Source organism: Vitis riparia, chromosome 4 (assembly GCF_004353265.1).
Source record: "Vitis riparia cultivar Riparia Gloire de Montpellier isolate 1030 chromosome 4, EGFV_Vit.rip_1.0, whole genome shotgun sequence".
NCBI classification, from domain to species: Eukaryota; Viridiplantae; Streptophyta; class Magnoliopsida; order Vitales; family Vitaceae; genus Vitis; species Vitis riparia.
The window spans coordinates 4,216,792-4,240,941 of NC_048434.1; the positions used below are offsets into that span (position 1 = coordinate 4,216,792).

Consider the following 24,150-nt stretch of genomic DNA (forward strand, 5'->3'; position numbering starts at 1 on the left):
CATGCACCAGGAGGGCATTTAAGTTCTAAAAATAGGAAATATAGTACCAGAGAAGCAGATTCCAGTTGTTTCCTCATCAGCAGAACTTCAAGTATTAAATGAGGGTGCTCATGCAGGGAAGAACATCTTTGCTGCCATGGCAATGGCAAGGCGGCCAGAACACGAAGACCTAAGGCCCATGAGTTAAGCCTGGAAACCTCAACATCAGATAAATTACCATCTCTTCTCTTCAAGAAAAAGTGAACCTTCACAGCAGAAGAAAACAGAGCTTTAGTTAAAGAAAGCAATGTTTCAAACGTAGATGGAATAGTGCATGAACTTCAATCATATGCCAAAACACACACACCAACAACAACAAAAACAAAAGGAAAATGTAGACAAGAAACATCAATTACAAGAAGTTGTTTTGACCGCAGGTTAGGTAAGAGCTGCATAGCACCCATTGCAACTGGTAGAGCATCATCAGAGTCACATAGTGAAGAAAGAAATCGTGAAGCTTCTGCTGGACCTCCACCATTAAGGGGGTCGGCAGTGAGAAGTTTCACAAGTTGTCGACCTTTCAATTCCCTCCGCAACTCTATTGATAATCCTGCACTTTCAGCTACTTCTAAAGCAGCAGAAACAGCTCCTTTTCCAGCTAATCTAAGTGCCAAGCCCTCAGGATCTTCCTTGCACTCAGCTGCAACCTGACAGATCCGGGAAAGAAAAGAGGAATAAACATTTAGAAATAATTAGTCAAAGGAAAAGCCTGACTTCATATTTTCTTTTGCATATTAGTCTAGAATAGAAGAGAGTTATTACCTCTTGCCAGCTGCTATAATGATCATCTGCACATAAAATGTGATTGTACCTCTGCAGAGCTTGTCTCATTTGCAGGACCTAAATACACCAAAGAGTTTGTCAATAAGGAAAATTAAAGGACAAACCCATAACACCAATGCCCAAAAAAAAAAAAAAACAACACGTCAAGCGTTAGGCAAATCTATCAAGCAAACAAGTTCTGACATCTAGAAAAAGAATGAAGCAAATCATAACTAGTTACAGTAACCAGTACCTCATTCCTAATTGGATCACTTTGAGTCAAGTGGCAACTGCACATGGTAAGAACATCCAAAGCAGCATCCAGTTCCCATCTGTGCAAATACCTGGTACAGAAATTTAGAAACCTTGAGAACATGTACGTAGGTTAAACTTGATCATAAATCAACTCTAAAGCACTAACTTAAGCATGTATGATACCATCCATGACAAATATAAGCAGATAAAATAGGAAAAACATAATGAGGTGACCTCCTTTTGTGCAAAATGCAATTGTAACAAACTGATAGTAAAAGAAACAAGACGACAGAAGGGGGGAATGGAAAAGATAAAAAAAGAAAACGAGCATAGAAAGGAACATGGTTTCAATTTCATAAACAAAAGTACAACATCTAAATGCAAAACGTGATTGATTAATCAAGTTTCCGTTCCCCTCAAAAAATAAATGAGAAGGTCAGTTCTGAAATCCAAGATATAACATGAGATGGATTAATGACAAGGAAAATAAAGGCACCCCTCCAATGATATGATATGACATACAACTTAGGCATGTATGATACCATCCATAACAAATATAAGCAGATAAAATAGGAAAAACATAATGAGGTGACCTCCTTTTGTGCAAAATGCAATTGTAACAAACTGATAGTAAAAGAAACAAGACGACAGAAGGGGGGAATGGAAAAGATAAAAAAAGAAAACGAGCATAGAAAGGAACATGGTTTCAATTTCATAAACAAAAGTACAACATCTAAATGCAAAACGTGATTGATTAATCAAGTTTCCATTCCCCTCAAAAAATAAATGAGAAGGTCAGTTCTGAAATCCAAGATATAACATGAGATGGATTAATGACAAGGAAAATAAAGGCACCCCTCCAATGATATGACATACAACATTCAATCATCAACTTGAGATAACAGCTCTCATGATATATTTCAAACATAAATAGTGTTTTTCATTTTTCTTTAAAAAACAATCTTAATAACTCCACATACTTGAGGGCAAGTCTAGCTGCCAGCTGTTTATCCTTCAACCGCAGGCAATACTGCCAACTGTTGCTCCCAATGCTAGGGCCTCCATAACCTTGAGGTTGTCCAGATCCTGAATGGTTTTCTTCCCCACGTTCAATGAGTAGCTGAAGTAACCGATCTGAGGCTCCATTGCGCAAAAAGCGATCCGAAAGAGCAAGAGCATCCATCAAGTTTCCTTCATCAATTAATCTATGATAGGACAATAACAGGATAAGTTAATAGAATCTCACTTCCACTGTCAGGTGCATTGAAATTACTATTTGTTAGTGGTAGAGTTAATTTGAACTGAGGAGAGAGAACAAAAACAAAGAGGGAGAAGAGTGGAGTGTGGGGAGGGAGAGAAATTTAGACAGCAGATGAGACAGCACGAAAAATAAGATCCTTTCAAGATTAAATTTGGTTTGATGCTGTAGCCTTTGGCTTTCTAAAAAAGGCAGTTACATTTGATGCGCCTTAAACCTGCATAATTTTGCACTAATTAGCTCTACGAGATCTTGTCAGTCCACATTATTCCTCCCCCTCTCCATGACAAAACCTGATCTCATTTTGATTTAAAACTCCAGAATCTTGCTGTGTTCACAGGACCAGGCATCCCATCCTTTTCCAGTTTGCCTCCTAACCCCAAACCTCATTCATTTTGGTTCCAAACTATGATTTGCAACCAAACCATGAAATATAACCACGTGTACAACTTATTTAACTCATGTATGTCACTAGTCACAACTAAATCATGTAATTTGGTTCTTGGGAATGGTTCATCTACCCTAAACATGAACCCAAAACTAAATAACCCAAGCCCATCCTTTGTTTGCCTATCTCAGGATGAAACTAAAACCCCTCGGTTGCTTCACTTTTCAGATTACACCAATGCCAGACCAAGTATCACCCCAACACAAAACCATATTCCCATGATCAAACATTCCATCTAATGGAATCCAAAAATTACTTAGCCTCAATCCATTGCATGTGTACATCAACAACGAGGCAAATGGTTAGGAAATACACCTACATAATCACAACAAAATAAAATTCAAGTGAATAAAAATCAAACTAAAAATAAATGTCTCTGCTTAATTTCCAAGTATAATTGCCTATCATGATTACCAATTTGAAAAACATTAATCTGAACCATGAAACAAACTGAGAGAACAGAATATTTTAAAGATGACTGGGGAAGTTTATAGGGGAATAATCTGGCCATCAGTCGGAAGCATAAAAAAACATGTTATAATATTCAACTAAAGAGATTTGATCTGAAGGTTACAGAAACATGAAGCATCAGCTAAATCATTTCTCCAGAAAAATAAGGATTAGCTTATAAAAAACACCCAAAAAGTTAACTAAAAAGCATGGAGATTCTTTCAATTTTGCGCAGGTTAATCATTCTGTTCTTATCCTTGGAAGGAAAGTAAGCAATTAAAAGGAAACTAAAAGAACTAAGCAAGATAACCATTGGCAAAGTAAGGAGTTGCTAAAAAGAAAGAGAAGACAGTATCACCGCTCTACAGCTTTCTCATAGGGTACTTCATTTTCCCAATCAAAAGAAAGGAACACTGTTGTATCTTCAGAAATTTCATGTTTTGGAGAATCACGCCACAAGTTGTCAGGAGCCACACTAGTTTGACTGTTGAAGTCAGTAAAAGTTGTTGAAAGATTACTGCTATTGACAATATCGTCAACCTCTGACTCAGTATCACTGTCATGTTCACGAAATCTCTTGATAGCAGTTCTTGCTTCAGGTATAACCATACTATCATTATCTGTATGTTTAGCAGTGATAGCAAACTCTGAAACTCGATGAAGATTGGTTTGCATTTGTATCCATCGGTTCAAAGTTGGGAACCTGTTTGTCAAAAGGAAACAACAGTAGAAAATCATGATTTAAACCACATAAAGAGCGGGGAATAACTTCTGGCAAGTCGAGTCACCTTTCTGATTGATCAAGAGCAAACTCATAAAATAACCTGTCAGCATCAGGTGCCTGCAGTAATCCACTATTCAAGGAACTAGAGAGAGATGAATCATTGCCATTGTATAATATACTACTCCCAAAAACACATGCTAAGACGGCCCTCACTGGTGATAGTTTAACCAAATGCTTCACTATATCCAACTGGAGAGGGTATAGAGGGACACCGGGTGTTGCAGAGGAACGGCTGTAAAAATTAGGCTTTGCTTCTCTAGAAGAGGGAGAAAGCACTTTGTTTTCTGAGTTACTCTTAGGACAGGTAGGAATCACTGGAATGCATGCCCATCCATGACCAGATCTTGGAGGATAAACTGGAGGTACACATGCAGAAATCACTTCATGGACAAAATCAGCACACATAATTTCTGCTACCTTTCCAGCTGCATCAGTGCTGCCTCGGTCAAAGACCAGACGAGTTAAAAGCTGTAAAGTTAAATAAATAAAATATGAGCAAATTTATGTTCCTATAGAAATGGTAATCATAACACACTTTAACACATACACTTGTCAATGAGACTCACTAAATCTGTTGTTCATATGAATGTACCATTTCTCTAATCTATTTCTCATCTTCAAATAAAAATCTATAAAATCAAACAGAGTCTAGATGCAACCTAATATATCTTCACTTATCTGAGAAAGAAGGTAGCTCAGTATAAATTCCAAACCCCCACTCAAAGAAGAACCCAGAAAAACTAATCCCTACAGATATGAAGTTTGATACATTGGATTACTAATTAATTACTGACATATTGGCCTTATCAAGGCTTTGCCTTTGTTCCTTTTTCTTGAACAGGAACAAAGGTAGTAAGGGCTGATGGGCAGAGTCACCAACCTAAGCACAATGTTTGCATAAGCTTCAGTTTTGGAGGCTTTCACGGTTATGCATGGTTGCAACTAGATTTTGCATACGGATTGATGAATTTTATTTATTGGATGTTGTTCCAGTTCTGGTCACTCAGCTGCAAGTTTTTGGAAATCCTATTGCTCTTCATAATGAAATCAATTTCACCATCAAAATGTCTTTTAAGAAGTCCCTCCTTACTAGAACTTCTACCCCACCAATTTCTTAATAGAAAATTGCTCATAATGAAAAGAAAACACTACTTAAAAGTTAAAAAAGCAAAGAAGTTGAATATTATATGGATTACATACACAATCCTTCATATAAAATTGGCTTCAGATTGTGGTTTTCATGAGCAAAACTAACATATAGCATAAATTTTCATATAAAAACCTACACATAATTTTGAAATTCTATATTTCCACCAACACTCCACCTAATCAGTGAAACACACCAAAAACTCTGAAAATCCATAGACATTCACCACATTATCTATTTTGAAGATGCAATATTCTTATAGAGTTGCATTTTCAAAAGGAATTTAAATTAATTTTGAAATAAAAAATCAACTTATATATGGCCTACAAGATATTATAATCTTTGTTAGTTTAATCAAAAAAGGAACTTAAAGAATCATCTAATCGAATCCTAGGTTGAGTACACAAAAATATAAACTAGTTTTAATAACGAGGCAATGTTTACAAATAAACATTCTCAGTAATAAATTAGAGGTGTTTTTCACCATTTGTGGTTAACATAACATGAACAGGGACTTGAACCCCTTGTTTAAACTTTTCAAACAAACTTACTATAGCAATCATTTCAATTGAGAATTCAAAAGAGAAACCCAAATTTTCTCCTTTCTGCCAATGTATGCAATAATGGTTAGTCATATGTATGAATTTCATATACTTACTAATTTGTTAGTTATATATGTGCATTTCATGAGTGTATATATATATTTATGTGTGTATGTTCTTATGTATGTATACATGTATATATGCATGTAAGTGTGCATACAAAATAGTTTAGGTAAATGCTTCCACAACCTATAACATTGTTGTGCAATCAACAAAGTAACAAATGTCATGAACATGATCTTCAAATCCAGATAGGATAGTTTAACCCAGGGAAAAAAGAAATCTTACATCTTTAGGCCACTCATACACAAGCGAGAAAAAATTGAAATCATGAGTTGTATCTGTCCCATCAACTATGTCACCAATTGCAGCAATATGGAGTATAAATTGTGAAAGAAAAGTTGTGGGCTTTGCACTTATGGGACCAAAAAGCCTTTTTCCAGTATCTTTGATATCATAACCCACAGGTTGCATATTGTTTTCTCCAGCTGCTGAACTGGGTGTCTGTTTGATAGCTTTCAGCCCAAGCCCAAGAACCCCATCCTTGTCAAAGTTTAAAAGAACTTTCCGATCAGTATAGGGGCCTTCCCCTCTTGTTTCTGTTTCTTCATCAGCAACAGCTCTTGCAAGATTATGAAGCTTACCTGTATTGCACATGATAAGACTCATTAAAGTCACAGGAACAAAATTTCTGCAGTATCCAGAAAAGGGAAAAAAAAAAAATTGTTCCAGAAATTCCTCTTTGCCACACTATGAAAAAATAAAACAAAACATGTACCACTCAGAAACTGCCGCTTGCCCTTGTGAGCATCTTCAATCATCTGATGGAGTATGGCAAGAGCGCGTTCCCTTTGTCCTTGTCGATAAGTCTCCTTTGATGATGAAATTATTATCTCTCCAGACAAAATTGCTGGAAGAGCAGGAGGTTTATCCTGCAGGATGGATCATGCACCAAGACCATTAACTGGGATGTGTTATCCAGCAGGCACTTTATACTCAATATACACTAAATAAAAGAAAAGTAAGAGGTTCAATCGGAGCAACCTCTACAATTTTCACCAAACCGAAGGTAGAAAAAATATTTTGTTACTGCACTTAGGTATGTTAGGATAAGCAAACAGATACATGAAAGAAATGGGAGGTGAAACAAGGAAGCATGGTTTTGAAACTCAAAAAGTTCTTCAGATTAATACAACCCCCTAATTAATTTGATGAAGTTTGCAGAGGAGGGGTCCTAGAGCATCAGATAATAGCTCAAACAAATATAAGAGGATACAAGCCTCCCAATCTCTGCCTTGGAACATATCCTACATTTTTTTGAAGCAAAGGGCTAGAATATATTAGCAAGTTGGTTAATGCTTGTCATTCTGTGTAAGTTCCCATTTTTTTCATCCATTATTGACCCAAAGAGAGCTGCACCATAATTATCCCAGAGAAGCAGGCCCCAGAGACACGAGAAAGGCAGGAAATTAGGGGCCTATTTGGGAAACTTTTTGAAAACAGTCCACAAAAAACAGATTTTAAGAACAGTTCTTAAAAACAGTTCTCAATTGTTTTAACGAACAAAATTCTATTTAGGAACTCAAATATGAAAAACAGTTTTCTTAATGTATTCTCCATGAAGGTACTATGCACTAATGTACAATGCAAAAGTTTCCATATATTTTCCATACAACTAAAATCTGTTCTAAAAATTAACCTGTTTTAATAACAAATTCTCAAAAAAAAAAAAAAAGTTTTCTGTCAAAGGTGTTTTCATAACAAATTCTCATAAAACTGTTTTCTGTTATAAAAAAAAAATGTTTTCAAGAACAGTTTCAGTCTTTCAGAACAGGGCCTGAGATTTTAAAGAAAGAAAATTCAAGCAAAAGGACTAGCCATCCATAAAATGAATGACTAAACAAAAAAGGCAATAAAATGGCATAAGAAAACATAACCAATCAAATTATAAGCACTTTACAAAGAGAATATGCATAAAGAGATAGTTTTGTGCCTCCTTCCCTCTTGCAGATTATATTACAAGTGCGTACTTTTTTGAAGCCCATGATGGCCAAGCCAACAGCATCTTTCGGTAATTTTGAAGACCAAAGCAATTTGATCGGACAGCCACTTAAGTGAAAAGAAAAGATATTTGGTAATATTGGATGGATTATTTACCAAGCTGATTACTCCCAAAATTTAGAAATTAGATAAACTTCAGAGTTCATTAAGTAGCATAGTCCACAAGTCCCTAATGTCTAGCTCAAACGGGGAGTGGTTTGTGTGGGAAAGAATAGGCAACAAGTTGGATTCTGTATACCTATATATATATATATATATATATTGACAGAGTGAAACCACAAGAAGAGTGAAACCCGTTTCTATAGATGAAGTGAAAATATAGTAAAAAAGTAGCAAGGGGGGCACCCATGTCCACAGGAAGTGCACTAAGACTGCTACAAGTGCAACTAAAAAAGAAACAAAAGTCAAGAACAATAAAAGGAAAGACAGGAACAAAAGAAAAATAAGAAAGCTCCTTATCCCCTCATGCTATTTATAGAGTTCATCTGTTACTAGGGAAACCCTCAATCTAGGACTGTAATGAAAGCAACACAAGTTCTTCAACTTAAGGACTTGTAGAGCAATCTTCTCAAAAGTCCCTTTATGCCTCTCTTTTTGAATGCATCAAACTAAACAAGGAGCAGACCTCCACACTTTTCTTGTGGTTATATCATCTGAACTCCCATTCCAACTAATAAAAACCTGTTTCCAAGAACTAGGGAGCAACCAGGCAATAGGGCAATGAAACATAGGTTGTGCAAGTTCCATCCTCTCACCTTGAGATAATCCAACTTCTGAACCCTCTTCCAAGCAGCTAGTCTAAAAGAACCACTTTAGGGAGGCGCTACTGGACTTCCATATCTCATCAGCAAGGAAGGCCACTCCTCGATAATAACATTTCACCAACACCACCCCTCCACCTGGAAGGTTCTGTCTCATTCTCTCTTCCCCTACCCACCTAGAATGCACACAATTAATAGTTCAAAAAAGAATCCAGCCATTCTACTTCCCAATCCTGAAAGTTCTCAACAAACTTCAGGTCCCAAAAGTCATTAGCTTCCAATATGACTATGATAGGAGGGTGCCAAGCCTTCTCTGTCTTGCAATAATAAAAAACTTGGGAAACCTCAATTTAAAAAAGAGGTCACCCACCCTAAATCATGTCAAACCTCATTTATTGTCCATTTCCAAGAGAAAAGGATGTAAATCTGTAGAACTCATCCCACCCTTGACTCATACACTTCTAACACTAACACAGACTTCTTTCAGTGAGAAAACACCTTGCCAAGTCAGAGCACCATCCTCCTCTTAAGACCCTGTACTGCCCTTTAACTTGCCTCCTCCAAAAGCTGTCCCTCTTATTGACAAATCTCCACAGCCATCCACCAAGGAAGCCTTTGTTCAAGGAGTCCAATTTTCAGATACCAAGGCCCATCTCTCTTCTTTTCACCCTCAACATTGTGTGGAAGGAAGTCTCACTTAAGTTTCTCAAGCCAACAGCAAAACAAGGCAAGCATGATGGATGCAGCATGTAAAATACTAATGAACATGTCAAAATACTCTTGATCAAAGTAACTTTATCTCTTTTACAAAGGTCCTGCTGCTTTCCAATGGCTAATCTCTGACTGAACCTCTGCACTACAGGATCTAAACCACCCTAGCCTTGAATGGGACACTAAAGGGAGGACCAAGATAAAAGGAGAAAGCCTGGTAATTCTGCAATCTGAAGCCACTGAAACAGAATTGACATTAATCATATTACCCACAACAATGAACACACTCTCATCTAAATTAACCTTCAACCTAGAAACAGCCCCAAAACAAAGCAGACCACATTTGAGATATCTCAACTGGCCCAAACCTGGTCCCATAGAGAAGGGAGGGAAAGAGAGAGAGCCCCATCATCAGCCTACTAAGAGCTCCCATCACTATAACATGAAAGAAGAGAGATCTCCTTGATGCAGCCCCCAGTGCTATCAAAGAAATCGCAGTGGTGGGTCCTCGTAACTAACAAGCACAAGAAAACAAACTGAAGAAATGCAATCTCTGACCCAACTAATTCATCTTCCCCAAACAGGAAAGCAAAGACACGAGGAAATTCCAACTGCCATCATCATACACTTTGCTGATATCTAGCTTCCGAAAGACATCTGAAGTGCCATTTCTCAACTGTGAATCAACTGCCCCATTGGATAACAACATGGATTCCAAATTCTCCAGCTGGACATAAAAAACGTTCAAGATTCTGAAATCACTATGCAGATTACCTTTTACATCTTAAAACTAAGATCTCAGCAATCAGACTATACACACCCCCACCATGCCAAGACCAAAAACCTTTCAATACGTAAGCCCCTCCTTTCTTCAGAATCAGCATTATAGAAGAAGCAATCACAGACCTCAATGACTCATGGAAACCTGTCACTGAGGCCATTAATTCTCTCTTCAGAGTTTCCCAATTTTGCTGCCAAAAGGTCATAGTAACCATATCCCATGATTTTACTTAAACCTGTGTGCTATTTTATCAGGAAAAAACATTACTTGTTTTTGACCTTTCATACTTCTCATAAAGTGATTGTCACTTGATCAAAGTTCATCATTAAGATGTTAAGGGAGGAGGAAGGGGGAGAAGTACATATATATATATATTTTTTAAATGTTTTTACCCCTTTTGAAAATGGGATTATTCATGAGTCAATATCTAGAGTAAATGCAGCAGAAGCAAAAAACCACCATGTACTAAAGGTGACAATGGATGTTTTACTTGAGAAGAGTGTTTTAAAGAAGTTTTTGGACTGACACCACTCACATTTTTTTAATCAGCATTCATCTTATCTACCCTTTCAGAGGGGTTTCTAGCCTCTTCATCAGTAAAAATCTCTTTCTTGCTAATCTACAAGACTTTTTGGATGTTTTTACTATGTTCATCCATGGTATTCTACCCACAACAAATTGGATATGAGGACCTTTGAAACATTTAACAACTAGAAAGAGCTCTTAATCCAATATACAAGAACTTCAAGATATTACCTGCTCCAAGAACTCATGCAGACGCTTGAGAACTCGCCTTGTCACAGAAATTACTCCAACTTCATGGATCTGATCCCAGTAAGTGGAGCCCATCTTTGGAGCTCGTCCTGGATATATATCAGATAACATTACTTGAGCCTGCATATGCCAAAAGTCAACATCAATGAATATCTCAGAGAAAATGATTGTAGAACATAGCCACAACAACAGAAACAGCAGAAATGGAATAAAAGATGAGAATGGTGAGGCATTATTTAGTATGGTGGGAAGCATCAAGAAGTGAGCTTGCACCCAAGTATTTTTATAAGATTATAAAACCTTTACCACAACAAGAAGTAAAATCATGGCCTATTTATTTTATCCCATAGCCAAACTTTTAGTGTTGCATGTTCATACCCTTGTTCTGATCAGAGGGAAAAAAAATCATATCCTCGTTGATAGAGGAATTCTTGCATGCTTTGATTAAGTCAAAGGAAAAAAAAAAAGCATGGACTAAGAATAGCTACATGCAACATGACCACTCTTGATGTCAGAAAATGCAACACAAAACATAATTTGTTGTTAAACAAAAATGCAAAATTCAAAATGAACCTCATATTGCATGTATTTCACATTTCTCAAAACATTGTTTTGTTCCATTCAGGATACTATCACTTGCCCTTTGAAATTTCCCTTGTACATTAACCAAAATGAGGGTTTTCCATACATAATTGACAGCCAAAGAACTTTTTTTTCTAAGTTCAAAAATTTGTTTAAAACATTTGAACTGAAAATGCACTGAAAATCTTTAAGATTCTAAAGATTTGTGGCTCTACCTACATTAAGGGTTTCCCAATGGGCATTTAAAGGAATTCAGAGCCATTGGCCAACTGTGTGTTTTCCAATCTTCTTGACGATCATTTATCAGAATTCAAATATGCAATTATTAATGAATAAAGTCTGCATTTTGTCCATTCCTCCAGCTTAAATTTCTTTGTAAATTGCACCAACAAACAGTTTCTAAAGCTTAAGATCGGTCACAGAGACTCAAAGAAAGACCATTATAAGCACAAATTTAACAAAAACTTTTGTTGAAATTTTTACAATATGAAATGAAATGCATGGAAATGGAGAACTTGTTGTCTATGAATGCCTCAAGCCTGATCTCAAGCAAAGGGAAAAGGTTTCATCTATATCATACCACTCATGGAAGTATGTTACAAACAAACCCACCACCATAACATATACTATTGATTTACTTCAGTGCATCTCAGCAACAAGGGTCAGTGCCAGTGAAGGAAAAGAGCTACAGTCCTCCATCGTGCAATGCATGCAGTTATTGATAGATAGAAGAATCATGGTATGCACTTTCGTGTTATGCGGGGGTTTCCTGTATTGCTGAATAGGGCACCTACTCTACATAGATTAGGGGAAACGCCATTTTCAATTGTCTCAAAAACTAGGATTAGGATCAGAATTATTCTTAAGCAAGTCCCTGAGAGGACTTAGCGGATCTATGATTTATGTTTCATCTTCAATTTGAAGTGCTTTTCTTGCGTATTCTTGTTAAACCAACACTTGATTAATGTTGGTGACACGAAATATGGGATGAAAAATAATAAGTTCTATCTCTTTTAGATTGACCATACACATGGTTTATATAGGAGATTATAAGAGAAGAAATAGGAAATAAGAGACATAATAGGAAACTAACTTATTCCTAAACTAATTTATTTCTAAATCATAAAACTATCTATTTACAGAAATAGGAAACTAATAAATCTATCTATTTACAGAAATAGGAAACTAACATAATAGGAAAAAAAATTATCCTATTCTATTTATAGCTCAACACTCCCCCTCAAGCTGAGGAATAGATGTTTTCCATTCCCAGCTTGAATACAAGATTGTAAAACATTGAACTGTTCAGCCCTTTTGTTAGAATATCGGCTAATTGATGTTCTAATGGAACATAGGACATACACACTACTCCTTCCTCCAATTTTTCTTTGATGAAATGTCTATCAATCTCAATATGTTTTGTTCTATCGTGTTGTATAGGGTTATGAGCAATATTGATAGCTGACTTGTTGTCACAATAGAGCTTCATAGGACAATCCCACTTGATTCTCAAATCATCTAGAATAATCTTCAGCCAAAGTAGTTCACACAACCCTTCAGCAATGACCCTAAACTTTGATTCTGCAGACGACCTTGCTACCACATTCTGCTTTTTACTACTCCATGTTACCAGATTTCCTCTAAGAAAAGTACAATACCCTATAGTTGATCTTCAATCCACTAGGGAACCTACATAGTCAACATCGGTGTATGCTTCTAGAGCAAGAGTATTGTTCTTCTTGAACAAAATTCCTTTCCCGGGGTTGCCTTTCAAGTAATGTAGCACCCTGTAAGCAACTTGAAGATGAGGTTCTCTTGGATCATGCATGAATTGACTAATCACGCTCACCGAGTAGGCGATGTCTAGCCGAGTGTGAGCAAGGTATATGAGTCTACCAACCAGCCTCTGGTACATTCTTTTATCCACCATTGGTTCCTCTTTAGCTTCTCCCAACTTGTGGTTTGGATCCATTGGGGTAGAGACCGGTTTACACCCAATCTTCCCTGTTTCTGTCAATAAATCACTCACATACTTTTGTTGAGAGATGAAGATCCCTTGCGTGGAATATGTCACCTCAATAGCGAGGAAGTACTTCAGTTTCCCTAGTTCCTTTATCTCAAACTCTGCTGCTAATCTCTGCTTCACTTCATGCTTTTCTCTCTCATCATTTCCAGTCACTATGATGTCATCAACATAGACTAAAAGAGCAGTTACTCCCCCTGTAGCCGAGTGCTTAATGAAGAGAGTGTGGTCACCTTGGCTTTGTTTGTACCCAGACTCTTTCATGACTTTTGCAAATCTCCCAAACCAAGCCCTGGGAGATTGTTTTAGCCCATACAAGGCCTTCTTCAGCTTGCACACCTTGTTACCTGTGTTTTCCTCAAATCCTGGTGGGATGTTCATGTAAATCTCTTCATCTAAATCACCATGAAGAAATGCATTCTTAACATCATACTGTAGAAGTTGCCAATTGTAATGGGCAACCAGTGACAACAGGATTCTTACAGTATTCATTTTTGCAACTAGAGCAAAAGTCTCTTGATAATCAACTCCATAAGTTTGAGTGTACCCTTTGGCTACCAATCTTGCTTTATGTCTCTCTCGAGATCCATCAGCCTTATATTTCAGTGTGAAAATCCACTTGCAATCAACAATGTTTTTCCCTTTCGGTCGTTCAACAATCTCCCATGTTTTATTCTTTTTTAATGCACCCAGCTCCTCTCTCATAACATCCTTCCATTCCCTTTTTGTCAATGCCTTAGAAACAGTGTTAGGAATGATAGTGGTGTTTATACTCATAATAAAATTCTTGTGGGCTGGTCATAGGTGCTTAAGAGACACATAGTGTGATAGTGGATAAAGTGGTCGGTTAGTGCATTCTCTGGTGCCTTTTCTAACAACAATGGGAAGGTCTAGGTCTAGGTTGTCTGTTGAGTCAGTGGAAGTTTCACCAAGTTGTGTATGTAAAGGTGGGTCTGATCTTACCATGATTTCATTCCCAAGGTCTGAGTTGGATTCTTGGACTTGCTTTTGTTCTGGAATGGCCTTTTCCCTTGAATACACCTTAGGAAACTGTGGAAAATTGTGAGTGACATTGGCTGGAACAGAGGATGACACGGGTTTTTCATCACCATGAGTTGAGACATGAGGAAGATCAAGAGGTTCAAAGGACTCATAAGGACTATCTTCCATCATTGAAATCTCCCCCTGAAGAGATGACTTGTGGAAAAAAGGTTTATTTTCTGTGAAGGTGACATCTGCAGAGATGTAAAATTTTCTAGCTGAGGGATTGTAACACTTGTATCCTTTTTTAGTGGATGAGTAACCAAGGAAGACACATTTTATGGCTCGGGGGTCTAGCTTGTCTCTATGTTGGCTGTGGACATGAACAAATGCAGTGCACCCAAATACCCTAGGAGTGAGCCCATTTGAGGTTCTGAAGTGTGGATAGAAACTCTTAAGTATCTCGACGTGGCTTTTGTTGTCTAATACTCGTGAAGGAATTCTATTTATCATGTATGTGGCAGTAAGAACAACTTCCCCCCAATAGGACTTAGGAACATTCACTGGAAAGAGTAAGGCTCGGGTTGTGTTGAGTAAATGCCCATTTTTCCTCTCGGCTACCCCATTTTGTTGGGGTGTGTTAACACATGATGAGTCATGGAGAATGCCCTGTGATTGAAAATAGGGTGACAAAATCTGGTTGAAGTAATCTCTAGCATTGTCTGTCCTAAAGCTTTTTATTTTAACCCCAAATTGGTTTTGAACCATTGAGTGGAAATTAGGTATAACAATGCTAACATCAGATTTTTGTTTAAGAAGAAAGATCCATGTAACCCGAGTGTAGTCATCAATTAAGGATACAAACCAACGAGCCCCAGAAACATTAGGTATAGTCAAAGGACCCCATATGTCACTATGAATCAAATGAAAAGGATGAGAACTTCTTTTATTGCTAATAGGAAAAGATACACGAGTATGTTTTCAAATTCACAAGTTTCACAATGAAACTCAGAAATATCTAATCTTTGGAACAAATGAGGAAACATGACCATTAAAACCCTAAAAGATGGATGACCTAAACGTAGGTGATACAACCAAATGGTATCTTTATTTGAGGAACTGAAAAGAGACAACGACAAATTATTACTAGTTTTCTGAGATGATTCAAGGTGGTATAGACCACTCATTTCCTTAGCAAGTCCAATCCTCCTCCCTGAGCCTTGTTCTTGAAGAACACAATAAGAAAGGAAAAAAATAGCATTACATTTAAGATCATGGGTAAGCTTTTGAATGGAAACAAGGTTGGCCGACAATTTTAGTACATGGAGGACATTTTTAAGAATAAGGGTACGTGTGATGTATATGTCTCCGAAACCTGCAACGATAACTAAAGAGCCATTGGCCACTACAATTTTCTTGTTACTTGGGCTTGGGTATAGGTATTGAAAAGTTGAGATTTGGTCGTATGGTCTGTGGCACCGGAGTCTATTATCCAAGAGTCATCATAAACTCTGTGTGAGGCATTTATGTAAAAAGAGAATGAAGGTGTACCTGAATTTTCCAACATCTTACACGAAAAAACCTGATCTCTTGAAATTAAGGCAGATCGCGAAACAAAAAAAATCAACAGCAATGAAGGCTGGTAAAAGAACACGTGAATAAAAAAAAATCCAGCTATGAAGGCCAGAAAAATGGCGATGAAGGCCAGAATGATGCCCAGGTCTTAAAAACCTACAGCTCTGATATCATGACACGAAATATGGAATGAAAAATAATAAGTTCTATCTCTTTTAGATTGACCGTACACACGGTTTATATAGGAAATTACAAGAGAAGAAATAGGAAACAAGAGACATAATAGGAAACTAACTTATTCCTAAACTAACTTATTTCTAAATCATAAAACTATCTATTTACAGAAATAGGAAACTAATAAACCTATCTATTTACAGAAATAGGAAACTAACATAATAGGAAAAAAAATTCTCCTATTCTATTTATAGCTCAACAGTTGGAATAATTATTTATTATTCTTCAGATATTTCTAAGTGATGACCATACCTTAAAAATAAAAAGGGTAAATTTCAATTCAATGAATGATTTTATTTTTTTTAATGATCGATAAACCTTCCATGGCCAAGCCCTTAGGACTCTCCATGGGGACCCAAACCTTGGGGTGCTAACCACGCCAGCAACAACCAGCACCAGGCAAATCAGGGTGTTTAACCAACGGCATGATTCGAACCTAAAACCATGTGCCCCTAGCACATAACGTAGCATTCGCCCTAACCAATTGGGCCACCTTGACAGGCCATCCAATGAAAGATATCTTCACAAGAAAAGGAAAAACCAACAGGACAAACATAATTAAGAGGAAAAGAAATGCATTGCATATGCTGAAGCTCAACAGGTAGAACTTTCACATCAATAGTTAGATGAGAATTACCTGATTCAGAAGCTGGAGGGACATATCTGCGGACCTTACAGAAGTTGCAGCAACATCAATACAAAGAAGAATCTGGCATGGAACACATGTATGTTAGCTTACCCTACATAGAAAATCTTGAAAATCCCCTTCCACCTGAGAAAAAGAGGGTAAAGAAATACAATTTTGAACACTTACTGCAGCCAAAGGACCTAATTGCGAACGTAAAGAGGAAAAATCTAAATCTTGCACAGCAGAAGTTCCATCAGCAGCACGAGACACAGCATCTTCTACCTGAAGAGAGAACATTTTGCACTTTCAGACAGTAGAATATAATGAAGGTGTAAAATCACAAATCCATAGTTGGATAAAAATAGTATGGAAAATTGCAATTGAAGACAAGATTCATTCAAAAGCACACACAATCTCGAGAGTACTTAACTTGGAAATATCATTTTAGAAAAGCACAACATCACATGAGATACAAGGCACAACACATGAAGAATAGAATTACACAGAGACTGGTGCAAAAATACACACACACAAGAGACAGCTCTCAACTTCATTAGTGTTTGAGTACACGAAACATCATTGAAAATATAAATGCTATTATGCATACAATGGTGTTAAATATCATATATGAGAAATAATAGAACAGTATCGCCGGTAAAATAGTCCTTCTCTATTAGATACAAGATAGAACATCACCATGCACAGGATAGTCTCTTATGTTCTGTATGCGAACAAGTAGAAACGCTATCACAGGAAGAATAATGTTCTAAATGAAAGCATCATGTACAAATTCCTAAATTGGGACAAACATACAACCTACTCAATCTGAAAATATTAAAGGATGAAATAGAGAAACTAATGTTACACACAAAATAAAGTAGCACAGAAGAATTGAGCCAATAAATATTGTTCCATTTCTTTGATGATAAACACAACCATTTCTTCTTGTCAATGACAAACAGAGGCCTTTTATGACAAAAAAAAAAATCTCCCAGAATACATTCTTAGAATTCTAAACTGTAAAAATTTCCCCAATAATGTAAACTATAAAATAAAGGAAATATTAAATAGTCACTTCTAGGCACATAGCTTCATTATTATTAACTTTGATACACTAAACCGCGCGAAGTGCTCAAAGAGGATTCCACATCTTCAGCAATCTATATTGTTGATCCTAAAGGCAAGAAGATACAGACAGGAGATCAAACCTTTCTGATGGCAAAAAGGGCAGGTTATCTCACTTTCTTTATAGATAGTAAGAATGAATTTTTCCCCCTTCAATAGGCAAAGTCAATAGGGCTACATTAGCAGCTGCCAAAAGCTCAATCATGCAAAGAATAAAGGCGCACAAGACATGCCATAACCAACAAATGAGGATTAATGGAACTGGTATTACATTTTTTATTTAAAAATGGACTGAAACTGAGATAGGTCAAACTTAGGACTAGTAGTACAAATAGACGCAGTAAGTTCACAATCATATAGAGAACTTGGAATTTTTCAATGCTTTAAAATTCATCTATCAAAACTGCACAGCCAAACACCACCCCACTAACTGCAGTAGCACTCAGAATTGCATTATCAAACTAGAGACGGGATTAATTAAGCAAGGCCAAATGACAAGTGATAACCCACACAACATAGGGACAGTGGATATAAATAGAATATTCTAAAAAAAAATCAACCAAATGATCCTCATAAATAATATAATATAAAGTATGCAATCTGCACATAATAACGATCAGTCATAACATAAAATCCACAGGTTTAGAGGGGCCGTACAGATGCTCTTCTGAAGGTACCATCTACCCATTCAGCTAATTCAAGAGTAGCTCTATCTTCTGGAGATAAGGAAAATCGATGGACAGCCTCTTCTCCTATATCATACTTTGCCCTTTGCATACAGCTGCACAATAAACAAGCACTAACATTACTCAATTTGCAAATATTATCAGTCTCATGAGATATTCACACCTGGGGGAGGGGGTGTGGTGTTGGGAGGGAGGCGGGGGGTGGGGCCAAAGAGAAAGAGAGAGGCAAGTGCCTGCATTAATACGCAATGAAGTATCCTTGATTATAATTGTTAACTATGCATATCATATTTCATATAGTCTCCTATATCACACAAGCTTGATAATTTTATATACATATATAAACACACATGATGCATATTGTCCAATAGCCCCATATATATATTTAAATCTTTCCTGATTAATGAAAAATATATTTTCATTCTCCTGTGAGTCATTAAGAATGCATTAAATGTTTATACAATTCTAACTTTACCAATTTAGCAGCCAATGGCAGAAAGAAAATAAGTTGTTACAGTTTTGCAGAAAGAGAATGGCCAACATTAAATATTCAGGTAGCACTGAAAAGCTTAAGACTAAAGCATATCCAAAGAGACTTCCAATAGGGCAATGGAGTGTGCTTGAGAAAAGGCCTTATCTAGTTAATTGGTCCATTGCTTGCTTGGACAAAATGCAGGAGGGCCTTGGTATTGGAAATTCATCCACTTTAAACAAGGCTCTGGTTGGAAAATGGAGCTAGAGACTTGCAACTAAGAAAGAATCCCCGTGGGAACAAGTCATAATAGGAAAGTTTGGGGAAGAGGAAGGGGATGGTGTTCAAGGGATGTGTAGGCTGGCTATGGAGTGGGGGTGTAGAAGGCAATTAGAAACAGATGGGAGCCCTTTAAAAGTAAGTCTTACTTCATAGTTGGGAATGACACGAGGGTAAAATTTTAGAAAAATAGATGGCATGGCAAACATGTCCTTGTAAGAGTATTGCTTGATGTTATTCCACAGACATTGCCAAAAAATGATTGGGTAGCAATGGCATGGGAGCAAGTTAGAGAGGGGGCTAATGGAGTCCCCACTTTTCAAAGAAGTTCCGTGATTGGGAACTCAAGGAAGGGGAGACCTTTTTCAGAATATGCATACAATTTCAATTGGAAGCAACGAGGAGGATAGGATGAGTTAGAAGAAAACCAAGTGTGGCAAATTCTCTATCCAACCTCTCTATGCTTCCTTAGTCAATGTAGAAAGAGAGCCTTTCGGTGAAAACATAGTTTGGAATCCCTAGTTACCAACAAATGTAAGTTTCTTTGAATGGGAAGCCATCTAGGGAAAGATTCTGACGCTTGATCAAATCAAAAGAAGAAGATGGATTTATGTCAAATAGATGTTACATGTGTAACAGTGAAAAAGAATCAGCTAACCATTTACTCCTCCATTGCTCCAAAGCAAGAATTTTAAGGCAATTGGTTTGTTCTTCGCTTGGTGTAGTTTAGGTGATGCACTCTATAGTTAAAGGAAACCTCCTAAGTTGGCATGGTTCATTTGTGGGGAAAAAACCGAAGAACACTTACAGGTTAGCTCTGATGGGAAAAAGCCTTTTAAAGTATATTCAAGAAAGAAAAGGAAAGGCATAAATAAACGTTAAGTAATACTAATATTAGTTGAAATTAAATTCGGATTAATATTAATTGGAATTAAAGTAGGATTAGTATTTGTTGGAGTCAAATTAGGATTAGCTAATTAGATTATAAAACAATTAGAATTAGATTCATAATGGGTAATTAGAATCCTAGGAAACTTTGGATTTCTTAGAGAAGCCTATACATAAGGTTAGTCGATGTAAATTAAGTAATTGATTAATGATTAATAATATTCTGTTATTTTACATATTTTGCAAATTTCAATTATAAGACTCCATTGATTTTCTTCTAGGTGAGACTCTTAGAAAGCCTTAATGATAAGATTCCTATCTCTTCTTCTTCTTATCTTCTTTCTCTCTATTTTATTTCATTTTTATTTTGTTGTCATAACCTTTATCCCTTTTTTCTCTCCTTAAACCCTAAAAAAAAAAAAATTAAACCCTAACCCACCTATTTGATTGTAGGCAACCATCCTACGGCTGTCCTATATCAGTTTTGGTATCAGAGTAAAAGTTCTTAACTTGAAGGCATATGCAGTTGAGGAGCGGAGCAACTTATGCAAGCATAAGTTCAAAAAATGCTTCTAATAATCAAGATGATGCTAAAACAAGCTTAAAGGAAACTTTTGCCACACAATAATCTCATCAAGATGCTATAATACAACTAAATAACAAACTTGAAGAGATCATGAAGTTATTAGAAAAGAGTTAAGAAAAACCACCAATTGAAGATGAGACTGCAAGTCACCAATTCAGACAATCGCCTAGTAAACCACATCAAGAGCAAGGCAATTTTATGATGGGGAATCAAAGAAGGGGTTAACTCTTTGAGCAAGATGATGATGTGACGAGAAAGGTCCACCTTGAAATTGCTTAATTTTAAGGAAAATTAAATCCAACAACTTTTCTAGATTGGATTATGTCGATAGAAGATTACTTTGATTGGTATGCAATGCCCAAAAATAGAAAAGTTCATTTTGTTAAGGCAAAGTTGAAAGGGGTAACACATCTATGGTGGCATAATATTAAGAATAAACTTTATTAAACCGGACAACCACCTATAGATACATGGAACGAGATGAAATTAAAGATGAAGGAGCACTTTCTCCTAACTAATTATAAACAATTCATGTACAAAAAATTGTTTTCCCTTAAACAAAGCACTAAGTCTGTTGAAGAATATACAAAAGAATTTCATGAGTTGAGTATTCGGAATCAAGTGCGGGAAAGTGATGCTCAACTTGCAACTTGTTATTAAGTTGAACTTCAAATGGAGATTCAAGTTGAGATGATAGTTGCATGCACTTATACTGTGAATGATGTTTATCAACTAGTCCATAAAATGGAAGGGCTCGAGTTTCAGGCTTCTAAACGTCCAAGTTCACAAATTAGGAGCACTTTCTCCAACCAAATAGCAAACAAACCTTTAAGCACAACAAATTTCCAAACTTCTAACCATGTTATTGGTGAGGGTAACAATCAACAAGCCATGAATGTGCCTGATAGAGATGCTAATAAGGGTAAAACTTCAATGTGTATTGGAAATAAAAAGGTAGGCATGACTCCTTTATGCTTTAAGTGTGATGGGCATGGCCATTATGTTGTTGTGTGCCCAAGCAAAGGTTTACACTTTTGTGTTGAAGAACCAGAATTTGAATTGGAGAGTTACCCAAAGGAAGAAGAGACTCGCAATAAAGATGAACTTAGTGAAGAATGTGATTACTATGATGGTATGACAGAAGGTCATAGTCTTGTACTACAACCTTTATTAGTTGTCCCAAAGGTAAAAAGAGAAGAAAATTGGCGGCATACTAGCATTTTCCACACACATATTTCTTGTCAAGGGAGGTTATGTACCATGATCATTGATGGAGATAGCAGTTTGAACATAATTTCGCAAAAGCTTGTTGAAAAGCTGAATCTTAAAATAGAGAGATATCCAAATCCATTCCAAGTAGCATGGATGAACTGTACCTCTATTCTGATAAATTTTTATTGCTTGGTCACATTCTTTTTTGGTAAGGACTTTAAAGCGTCTATATGATGTGAGGTTTTACCAATAAAAGTGAGTTATATTTTGCTTGGAAAACCTTGGCTTTTTTATAAAAGGGTTCCACATGACGGCTACGAAAATACATATATTCTCATACTTAATGGGCATAAGAAGATCCTTCATCCAAAGAAAAAAAAATCCTTCCAATTAAGAAGCTAGAGGAGGCACAACCAAAAAAGGTGTTTACTATGCGTCAATTTTAAAAGGTATAAGAAAAAATCAAAATCAGTAATGAGAACTATAAGGAGGCAATGATGCACACCAAAAATATATTCAATTTCAAGAAGGTGATATGGTAATGGTTCATCTTTATCTAGAAAGATTTCATTAGGGCACATATCAAAAGCTTCAAGCTAAGAAAATGGGTCAAAATAGACCAAAAGCTTCAAGCTAAAACAATTGGGCAAAAATGATTGTTTTTGATAGGTAAAAGAACAGTATATTAGAAAAAAAGAAAACGTTAAAAGAGCGCCACAAAGTACACAGGGAATATACAAAGAGTGCCAAATAGTGCCAACAAAAAGAATGAGGGCCTAACAAAAAATAGCACCCCTCAACAGGCCCCTATCCAATCCACAAAATCTACAATAAATGAGGAACCCAGAACTATAAACAATTTGGGCCAAGCCTACATTAAATATTGGACTAAAATGCAATTATGAAGGAAGCTCTAGCAAATACGCATTTTTAATTGGGCGAAAATGCTTATTTGACAAAGTTTCCTTCATAATTGCATTTAAGTCCAATATTTAACATGGATGACTCCGGAGATGATGTAGGATTTGCTTTTTTTTTTTTTTTTTTATAGGAAACAACAAAGGGATTTATTGATAGAAAAAAGAAGTACAAGAGAAGGATGAGGAATCCTCCCACCAAAGAAAACTAAACTACAAGAATACAAAAACAAGAAAATAAAAAGTAAAAACAAACAAACTCTCTAGATTAGACCAACCTATTGGAATTACACACCGCTAGCCAATCAAGTTGTAACACATTAAGGGGAGCCCCCTTAAAAACCTTGGAACAAAAAGCCCAAAGAGAAGCAAGGAAATGAATAGACTCCCAAAGATTCTCTGAATTCCTTACTTTATCCTTAAAAATCCTTACATTTCTTTCCCGCCACACAACCCAAATTAAAGCAATGCACGCAGCTTGCCACAAAACTATTCATCTCTTAGATAAACCAAAACCATTATAATTGATGGACAGCATGTCGGAAATGCTCATCGGGGGAACCCAATCCGTCTTAGCTAACTAAAATAATCTATGCCACAACCCCATAGTGAAAGAGCAATGTAGGAAAAGATGATCGGCTGATTCTCCATGCTTCAAGCACAATTTACAAATATCAGGACTAAGAGCTTTGTAGGGTCTTCTCAATTGTAGCAAGTCATTAGTATTTACCTTCTTGTCTGCCACTAACCAGACAAAAGACTTGACTTTGAAAGGAATTTGAGAATTCCAAACGAACTTAGTAGGGAAAATTGGAGGAGAACTAGAAAATTGGGATAAGGCAAGAAAGAAAGATTTGACTGTAAAAAGCCTTGAAGAAGATAAAGACCAGGGTCTCAGCTCTGAAACCGAAGGTGATAAATGCAAACCATCAAGTGACTGCATGAGGCCTTCTAATTCTTCTATCTCAGAATCGGAAAGGTTACGGCGGAAATTAAAGTTCCAAGAGAAGGGACGAGTAGAACCGAGAATTGAAGTGTTGAATATAATGTATTTATAGTGTATAACCTTTCCTTGTTAATATAGGACACATATATGGTAGGACACATGTATGGTAGTTAGGACTCCTAG

General features: G+C 36.6%; 1 protein-coding gene across 1 annotated transcript in view; it reads right to left on the bottom strand.

The window, feature by feature from the left end:
- LOC117912662 (protein DDB_G0276689) overlaps positions 1-24,150 on the bottom strand; it is a 67,327-nt gene that overhangs the window by 18,185 nt on the left and 24,992 nt on the right. The window contains exons 3-15 of the mRNA XM_034827349.1: positions 18,639-18,762; positions 17,043-17,138; positions 16,866-16,937; positions 10,816-10,953; positions 6,524-6,677; positions 6,034-6,389; positions 4,001-4,464; positions 3,571-3,915; positions 2,037-2,261; positions 1,055-1,145; positions 802-879; positions 396-686; positions 48-245 (exon numbers count right to left, since the gene is read on the bottom strand). Coding sequence (XP_034683240.1) covers positions 48-245; positions 396-686; positions 802-879; positions 1,055-1,145; positions 2,037-2,261; positions 3,571-3,915; positions 4,001-4,464; positions 6,034-6,389; positions 6,524-6,677; positions 10,816-10,953; positions 16,866-16,937; positions 17,043-17,138; positions 18,639-18,762 — 2,632 coding nt within the window. The remainder of the gene's footprint in view (positions 1-47; positions 246-395; positions 687-801; positions 880-1,054; positions 1,146-2,036; positions 2,262-3,570; positions 3,916-4,000; positions 4,465-6,033; positions 6,390-6,523; positions 6,678-10,815; positions 10,954-16,865; positions 16,938-17,042; positions 17,139-18,638; positions 18,763-24,150) is intronic.